Genomic DNA, 9,649 nt, shown 5'->3' with positions numbered 1-9,649 from the left:
GACATCATTATCTCTATATGTAAGGTACCAGCAAGGGGTCTGACACAGTGCTGGGAATCAGTATTCTCATTGGTCACTTCTCTTGCATTTATAATGAGGTTTTGGGTCAGTAGAATTCTCATTGGTGAATTTTCTTGCATCTATAATTAGGTAAAGTTCACATGGGGCTTATTAAATTGATCTACAACAAGCATACCTCTAGCTGACTTTCCGGAATCCTCCGAGCTGTGCATAACCAGTATATCATGCTTGCCCAAACTTTTATGGGGTTTAATTACAATCTCATTGAAATATTCAGTACTGCAGGTCACATGTACTTATATTATCCGCGTGTTACATACATAAAAGTTAAATAGCGCCATGCCCTAGTCTAACATTGCTGACATGGGTTACTAATTGAACAAGGTATGAAATAAAATTACCCACTGGGTTGTTTCCATAAATGTCTCCCCAATTTATCTGCAAATCATCATTTAAATGAACTCTGCTGGTTTCAGTGGGGGAGAGAGAGAGGCAATAAGGGGGTTATGTTATAAAAGTTTGCCCAGGGGCAGTAACCCATAGCAACCAGTAGGTAGAATTTACGGGTCACCTGTTTAAAAGCAAACATTGTATTGGTTGCTATGGGTTACTGCTCCTGGGCAATTGTAGTGCTTTTTATAACATATGGGGGTAAAGAGTGTAAGCTGATAGATAACTTGCAAGTACATTGGTTTTCAGAAAATATCACTTTACTACACAATGAAACCAGGGTTGGACTAGGATGCCATGGCAACGGGATAAAACCCAGTGGGCCCTGACCCCACCCCCGCTGGGTGCTCCCCTGATTGGCCAGTCTCCCTCCCCCAGGGGCTGAAGGTTAACTTTAAATTACCTGCACTTTGGGGAGGGGGTTGGATGGGTGGTGGGGGTGTGAAGGCCAAAGCGGGGGTCCCCGAGGCAGTAGCCCCAGTGGGCCCTGCACACCCCCCAGTCCGATCCTGAATAATACCATGTGACTCTCAGAGGCCCATTGATCAACATTCTGGTTTTAGTGGTTTCGAAACCACAAAAAAAAAAATCCATTTTCACTAAAACCAAGAACGCCAAGTAATTTCTTAATTCTTTTCGCAAAAACGAAAAGAATTTGAATAAGAAAGCAAAAACCTCAAAAGCCTTGTTTTCGTAAGAATTTGTGTACAAAAAAGCACCAAAAAAACTCTAAAACCGCAGAGCAAAGGAAGATTTTCCCATTGAAGAACGTCAGCCGCCATCGACTCCTACATGTCCCGCCAGCTTTCAGATGGCAACGCTTTGTATTGGTCATTTTTTCATTTTTATTATAATAATAACACTTAAACTTGAAAAAGGTTTCATTTATTTTGCAAAAAAACATGAAAAAACAAGACTAAAACAAAACTATGTCCTATCCCAATGTTTTTAGGTGCAAATTTAAATTCTGAGATAATGTAACATATAATGAAGGGTGAGGCATGCTGGGAGCTGTAGTCCAGCAACATCAGGGCTGTATTCTTAAAGCAATATTGCACAATAAAACTTTCCCAGCTCTCTAGGGCCCGCATTGGCAGCATTGAAATGCAAAAGAATCCTCCAATGAGAATCCCAGCTGATCTGTATAAATCTGGCTCCCTGTTCTCTGTTCCTGCAATTGGAGTTGGGAGCATTAAGCACAGTTTCCCAGCACTGAACAAGTCTGTCCCTTTATCCCCATGTCTGATTCCTGTGCCATATAATGACGGGAAAATGACATCATTATCTCTATATGTAAGGTACCAGCAAGGGGCCTGACACAGTGCTGGGAATCAGCATTCTCATTGGTCACTTCTCTTGTATCTATAATGAAGTTTTGGGTCAGTAGAATTCTCATTGGGGAATTGGTTTCCATGTGTAATTACGTTTTTCATCAACTTCTATAGAGAACTAGGGGGCGCAGTGGGACAGCTTTACGGTTGGGTTTAGTGTTCCTTTAATAGTAGACAGTAGACACCTTTATGGTGAGATTGTCTGGGCTTGCTAACAGCCGCCTCGGATTTATGTAAACTGGCAACAAGCTGCCTAAGGCAGGCAATGGGATTGCTGGGGAACCCGTAAGTCGACATTCCTGACTAATTCTCCTCTATCAATACTCATAGACATTTATATGAGGCAGGCACGGGTGTTTGATTGGCTCATTTCCCTTCACCAACGTAATCTAAAACACACGGGTGCCATGAATCATAAGAGCTCCATGCCACCTCCTACTGTGGTCTCTCCACACATCGTAAACAATCGAATGTCAAGAATTAACCACATACCTCCAATATGACCCATTAGCTGTCCACCCCATTACAGTGTGGTTACTATCCAGCCATAAATGTTTGTTTACATGTGACATAACAATTGATTTGGTTGGTCAACCTCTATTGCAGTCAACATTTACCAGCCAAACCCATGGCCCCATAAAAAGCCTTTATGATGTTATTAATTGCCCCAGAAACAGGGGTTTCTTCTCTCCATTGTAGTATTCTGACCAGTGTAGGCATCTGCCCTTAGTTCAATCAGATCAGCGCAATTTACCCATTCGTATGTGGGGTCCAGTTGCACTAATGATAGATTTTTTTTTATGTTGACGAAGAGAGTTCAAAATTTAATCTGTTGGACCTTCAAAGGGTGGGATTTACCCAAAGAGCCTTTATAAAACACCCTTCAGTGTATGTAGATGGAACCAGACAAAATCAACATGTTCTATGAAAGAAGAAGGCTCGAAATTTAATCTGTTGGACCTTCAAAGGGTGAGATTTACCCAAAGAGCCTTTATAAAACACCCTTCAGTGTATGTAGATGGAACCAGACAAAATCAACATGTTCTATCAAAGAAGAAGGCTTGAAATTTAATCTGTTGGACCTTTAAAGGGTGAGATTTACCCAAAGAGCCTTTATAAAACACCCTTCAGTGTATGTAGATGGAACCAGACAAAATCAACATGTTCTATCAAAGAAGAAGGCTTGAAATTTAATCTGTTGGACCTTCAAAGGGTGAGATTTACCCAAAGAGCCTTTATAAAACACCCTTCAGTGTATATAGATAGAACCAGACAAAATCAACATGTTCTATCAAAGAAGAAGGCTCGAAATTTAATCTGTTGGACCTTCAAAGGGTGAGATTTACCCAAAGAGCCTTTATAAAACACCCTTCAGTGTATATAGATGGAACCAGACAAAATCAACATGTTCTATCAAAGAAAAAGGCTCCACTGGCTGATGAGCAGAAGGAGCTCACAAGGAAGGAGAAAGGTGAAGATGAAGAAGGTTGGCGCTGTATTATAAAGGGAAATGAATGGACCTGTAAAGTTCACATATCGCACATTGGCTGAGATGTTGGGAACAGTGGACTCAATCCAGCCAATAAAGGGCGGCAGGAAGGTATTAACCCCGGGTCTGTACGGCTTCCCGCAACTCGCTCCGTAACTCACAATCCCGCCCAAGTACCAGCGATTGTTTTCACTGCAAACCAAGGGCCCCCCGGAGTCACCCTAGAAAGAGAATAAAACGTTATAGTGATGAACCCAAGAAATAATACACAAATAACTGCATTGCTTAACAATCCTTGAGGATTTTGAGTAAGAATATTGCCAGGGAAAGTTGGGGCAAAAAAAATTGACTGCGGGAAGAAGTGCACTAGGGTAAAGAGCACCTACATGCATCCCGTCCCTCATGAATACAGCACTACCAAATGCAGGCGGCACTGTATTCATGGAGGGAGCAACAGGACTCTGAGCTCTGAAACAGAATGTGTGCCCAAAGTTGCCCTAAAGCATCAACATGTTCTCTAATAAAATTATTTATACTACTTGCCCCATATGGCTCCAGAGAACTGTAAGATGGTATTTTAGAAATGTTTTTTTTTTTCATTTGTTTCTGTTTGAATAAAAAACCCACCTGGCAGGTGTCTTTTCCCCCATCTATGTAGCCGGCACATATCATGAGATTTGGACTAATTGCTGCCTTAGTGGAAGGGGTGCTAAAATACTGAGAACAAGTCTGACTGTCAATCATTGGCAGCGCCACTTCCTGCAGGATCTTGGGGTTCGGCAAAGGAACTGTAGAGAGAAATGTTCACTTAGATATCAAAAGCAAAGTATCTCCTATTTCACCCTATACATTAGAAGATCAGTATAGAACTGTTATTTGGAGCTGAATGATGGGGTCTTCCTCCTCTCCCACCTCCAGTATGAAGTGCGTCGAAATGAAGTAGGGTGTGGGGCAACGTTGGTGGCCTGTCCAAAGCATAAGAAGCATATGTACATGGAACCAGACAAAATCAACATGTTCTATCAAAGAAGAAGGCTCGAAATTTAATCTGTTGGACCTTCAAAGGGTGGGATTTACCCAAAGAGCCTTTACAAAACACCCTTCAGTGTATGTAGATGGAACCAGACAAAATCAACATGTTCTATCAAAGAAGAAGGCTCGAAATGTCATCTGTTGGACCATCAAAGGGTGGGATTTACCCAAAGAGCCTTTACAAAACACCCTTCAGTGTATGTAGATAGAACCAGACAAAATCAACATGTTCTATCAAAGAAGAAGGCTCGAAATTTAATCTGTTGGACCTTCAAAGGGTGGGATTTACCCAAAGAGCCTTTACAAAACACCCTTCAGTGTATGTAGATGGAACCAGACAAAATCAACATGTTCTATCAAAGAAGCAGGTATCTCCTATGTCACCCTATACATTAAAAGATCAGTATAGAACTGTTATTTGGAGCTGATGATGGGCCTTCCTCCTCTTCCACCCCCTGTATGAATTGCGTCGAAATGAAGTAGGGTGTGGCCTGTCCAAAGCATAAGGATAGGGAACTCCTTTTGTGGGGGATTCCTGGTCATGACTACATATGTTGGTGACAATATCCAAAGAAGGTTGAAAGTGAGGAACAAATATGACCTTAATGGTACTCACCACCAGGCAAAATGGCTCCCCAGCCTGTTGCCCAGCACTTCAGGCCTGTTGGAAACGTGACAGCAGCGGTAGGGAGGCAAACGGGAATGATGGCGTCTGTAAGAACCACCTCATTTTCAAGCTCCAAGAGGCTGATGTCGTTGATGCTTGAATACTTATCATAGCGGGGATGTACGATTATTCTCATCACCGCAACACGGATTTCCTGCTGGTTGGGCTCACTTAGCATGTAGGACCCCAGGAAGACCACAATCGAGGATAAGTCACTAAAGCAAAAACAGTAAAAGAACTTTTATTTGTATTTGTCCCACTGTGTTTGGTAGAACAATATTTTAATCATCTATGGTCTATTAGTCTTTTTGCTGCTCAACCCTAGCACGATGGCTAGACTGGGGACCTCTGCCTTATGGAATCATTATCAAATCACATGACTGTCTTGGCTTTTGAAGATTGGTCGCTATGGAATATTAGACTTCGACAAACTCTGGTCAGGTTCCTCCATAACCCCCATAAAGTCTTGGCCTCTCTTTGATGTGACACTTAGGCTTCTGCTTCTTTATCTGCAAGGTCCTCAAGGGACTCATCAAGCAACATGAAGATATTTAAGGTGCAACCTAGTATGAGGATGTGCACGTGCTTGTACCTAACCAATATTACTACAAACAATGGTTCCAATACTTGTAATTGGACAATGTAGATCAACTGACCTGGGATTGTTGATGCAGTGAGCTGCAGACACCACCCATTTGTTATTGATGAGGCTTCCCCCACAGAAGTGCCGTCCATTCGTATCTCTCAAGCTGACTTGCCAGGGCCACTTGTTTTGTGCTGCAGCCTGCCCCCCCATGATGCGCTCGGAACTCTGTGGAATTCCACATTCTGATGGGCAAATGGATTTTGAAGGAACATTTTAGCTCAACAGTTCCAAGGCAACAGGTTATGGAAAGCATAAGGCTGACTGGTTATTTCCTTAGTCAAATCAAACTATAGCGCCTACATGTGATGGAGCGGTGCAAGAAGAAAAGTCCAAGTTCCAAAGTCAGCAGCATATCACCTTGTGTATGGGGCCTTTGTCCAGTCAACATCTGGGCGAAAATCGAAACTACCCAAGGTTTAAGGATCCTTGGGTAGTGATGGGCGAAATTACTCGGCAGGCATGAATTCGCAGTGAATTTCCGCATTTTGCTATTGGCCGATTCTTTTGTGAAACGGGCAGCAAAAAAATGTTGTGCGTGGGGGTGCAATGAGGTTGTGACCACAAAATTCATATAGACAACAACAAGAGCCCCTCTGCCCTCCCCCATTATCAGTATGTACAGTATAGGGCATTCTGTGCATTAAGCTGCCCAACTGTGTCACACTCACCCCCGGTCTGGCCTGTCCTACACTCACTCACCCCCGGTCTGGCCAGTCCTACACTCACACACCCCCGGTCTGGCCTGTACTACACTCACTCACCCCCGGTCTGGCCAGTCCTACACTCACCCCCGGTCTGGCCTGTCCTACACTCACTCACCCCCGGTCTGGCCTGTCCCACACTCACTCACCCCCGGTCTGGCCTGTCCTACACTCACTCACCCCCAGTCTGGCCAGTCCTACACTCACTCACCCCCGGTCTGGCCAGTCCTACACTCACTCACCCCCGGTCTGGCCTGTCCTACACTCACTCACCCCCGGTCTGGCCTGTCCTACACTCACTCACCCCCGGTCTGGCCTGTCCTACACTCACTCACCCCCCAGTCTGGCCAGTCCTACACTCACTCACCCCCGGTCTGGCCAGTCCTACACTCACTCACCCCCGGTCTGGCCTGTCCTACACTCACTCACCCCCGGTCTGGCCTGTCCTACACTCACTCACCCCCGGTCTGGCCAGTCCTACACTCACTCACCCCCGGTCTGGCCTGTCCTACACTCACTCATCCCCGGTCTGGCCTGTCCTACACTCACTCACCCCCGGCCTGGCCTACACTCACTCACCCCCGGTCTGGCCTGTCCTACACTCACTCACCCCCGGTCTGGCCTACACTCACTCACCCCCGGTCTGGCCTGTCCTACACTCACTCACCCCCGGTCTGGCCTACACTCACTCACCCCCGGTCTGGCCAGTCCTACACTCACTCACCCCCGGTCTGGCCTGTCCTACACTCACTCACCCCCGGTCTGGCCTGTACTACACTCATTCACCCCCGGTCTGGCCAGTCCTACACTCACTCACCCCCGGTCTGGCCTGTCCTACACTCACTCACCCCCGGTCTGGCCTGTCCTACACTCACTCACCCCCGGTCTGGCCAGTCCTACACTCACTCACCCCCGGTCTGGCCTGTCCTACACTCACTCACCCCCAGTCTGGCCTGTCCTACACTCACTCAACCCTGGCCTGGCCAGTCCTACACTCACTCACCCCCGGTCTGGCCAGTCCTACACTCACTCAAAGGAGTTTTTCGTGCAACTTACTTGCCTTTTTATTGGCCCATTGGGATCACCTGACTGCAGCTGGGAAGGGTGGGAGCTACAACATGGAGCTGGCCATTGCTTCTTGGTAGCTTAATGCACAGAACGTCTTAATGTCCTGTTTGGACTTATAATGAATCAGCATCGGTGACGCCTATGTAGTGATGAGCGAATCTGTTTGTGAAACGGTGAAACATTTGCGAAACGGATAATTTTGACATGACTGCAACGTTTTTGATGCAATCGCAATGTATTTGATGTTTATATATATATAGAGAGAACCTGTATTCCCAAAGTATCCGGACTCCTGGCTGTCCAACGTCTCATTCCCAAACTGAGAATAATATGAAGTCATTTGTTCTTCTTCTGCTATAAAAGCCCCAAGTCTTCTGGGAAGGTTCCATTAGATGCTGGAACCTTGGGCTTTGCTTCCGAGGACCCACCCCCTTTCCCTGCTTGACCCAACAACTACTAAATAAGGTGTGTACTCGTGTAGTAATGAGAGTCGGAATTAGATATAATGTAGTCTGGACCTTTGCCAAACAAATACGGAGATAATGAATGAAACATTACACCCAAAACAGAAACAAAATGGAGCCACGTCAGGGCTATGGAATGCTTTACACTGGGCATACACATTTAATATGACTTTGCCCCATAATTACCTGTTGCTGCTTTAGCTATTCCAGAGGTTCCTAAAGAAAGAACATTAAGAAAAAAATAATGATTAAAGGGAAACTATACCCACAGAATGAATACGTAACCAACAGACAGTAAATATTGCCCTTTTACATCCTTTCCCTTCAGCCGCCATTTAGTGATGGGCTGTGTGCTCCCTCAGAGATCAGCTGACAGGAAGTGATGGAGCTCTAACTGTAACAGGAAGTAGTGTGGGAGCAAAAGACAGAACTCTGCCCATTCATTGGCTGATGGGGCCTAGCATGTATGTGTGCCTTGGCTTGTTTGTGTGCACTGTGAATCCTATGATCCCAGGGGGCGGCCCTTAGTACATAAAATGGCAGTTTCCTATTTAGGATTACCCAATGGCACATACTGCTAAAAAAGTATATTTATATGAAAATGGTTTATTTAGATGAATAGGTTAGGTTTCCCTTAACAGTAATACAAATAAAATATTGACTATATAATAAGCAAAATAGTTCCATTCTGAATGGAGACTATGTCGGGGGCCTTGTAACTGATGGTGATTCGCTGCCCACCGCTAGCCCCGCCTATATGCAAATGCAAAGTAAGCCACTATGAGCTTATTTGAATGGGGCACCATAGTATTTGCACCCATTTATTTGCACTTTGTTCTAAGGCCCAGTGGGAATTCACTCTGAAACCAGTGGGTCCCTGAGATGACCTGGAGAAGGCTAAAGTCATCGTGCTTGGACAAGCTCTTTCAGGTTTGTCTCACAAAGGCAAACAGCTCTAAAACAATCCAACAGGACCCGGTTATGAGTAAATAGATCCACTTACCCAATAATGCCAGAAGCAGAGCGACGGAGAACATCTTTGTTGTTGTCTCCTACACACAGAAGTGGCCGCTGACTGCCCAGTCTGCCAGTTTATATGGCCTGCTGTCGGAATGTTGGCCGGCCGGTTCCTAATCACTTTTATTCATAATAAATGAATCCTAGTTATATGTTACTCACGTGTGATCCATAGTTTCTCCTCAGCACTTGTCCTTCCTCTCATCCACCAGTAGATGGAGCTTGTTCTGTTAGAGTCCCGGCTCCGCAGCTTTCCTTCTATATATGAATGTTGCAATGTCCAAGTCACATGTGGCAACGAGGGAATTAATGTCTGAGTTTATTCTGTGAAACTTAATGGGCTCCTATTAGTGGAAACTTGTTTACCCCACAGGTGCAGGTTTATAGAGCCCACCCTCTGGTTGGGGGAAACAATACCATTTTGTGCAAAAAATGCCCCTAACGGGCACTATGTCCCCAGCAACAGGAGGGGCTCCCAGTGTGGGCGGCCATGTTGTGTCACTAACATGCAAATGGTACTTAGTGCCCCAGTTTGCTCATTATGTGCCTGTGTGCGAGACCCAGCTCTCCAGGGCCAATTAATATGCAGAATAATCCTCCAATGAAAATCATGTGCATAACGAGCAAACTGGGGCACTAAGTATCATTTGCATGTTAGTGACACAACATGGCCGCCCACACTGGGATGAAAAACGTATGAGAATTCTACTGAACCAAAACTTAATTATAGATGCAAGAGAAGTGACCAATGAGAATGCTGATT

General features: G+C 45.2%; 1 protein-coding gene across 1 annotated transcript; it reads right to left on the bottom strand.

The window, feature by feature from the left end:
• Positions 1–1,902: 1,902 nt before the first annotated feature.
• LOC116407774 (serine protease 27-like) lies at positions 1,903–8,915 on the bottom strand. Its single transcript, XM_031893790.1, has 6 exons — positions 8,873–8,915; positions 8,056–8,085; positions 5,647–5,818; positions 4,940–5,205; positions 3,919–4,079; positions 1,903–3,512 (listed from the first exon to the last, which is right to left on the bottom strand). Exons 1-6 carry the CDS (start codon positions 8,904–8,906, stop codon positions 3,216–3,218), a joined length of 960 nt encoding a protein of 319 aa, XP_031749650.1. The 5' UTR covers positions 8,907–8,915; the 3' UTR covers positions 1,903–3,215.
• Positions 8,916–9,649: the final 734 nt, after the last annotated feature.

This window comes from Xenopus tropicalis, chromosome 9, assembly GCF_000004195.4.
Source record: "Xenopus tropicalis strain Nigerian chromosome 9, UCB_Xtro_10.0, whole genome shotgun sequence".
NCBI classification, from domain to species: Eukaryota; Metazoa; Chordata; class Amphibia; order Anura; family Pipidae; genus Xenopus; species Xenopus tropicalis.
The sequence above is the reverse complement of the archived record's forward strand: the minus strand, read 5'-3'. Positions and strand labels throughout refer to the sequence as shown.

Bases quoted from the DNA above. Each gene is read 5' to 3' on its own strand.
- LOC116407774 (XM_031893790.1), bottom strand. From the start codon at position 8,906: ATGTTCTCCGTCGCTCTGCTTCTGGCATTATTGG. The intron at 8,086-8,872 runs GTAAGTGGATCT...TTCTTTCTTTAG, and splicing joins TCTGCTTCTGGCATTATTGG to GAACCTCTGGAATAGCTAAA. The intron at 5,206-5,646 runs GTCAGTTGATCT...TTTTTGCTTTAG, and splicing joins CACTGCATCAACAATCCCAG to TGACTTATCCTCGATTGTGG.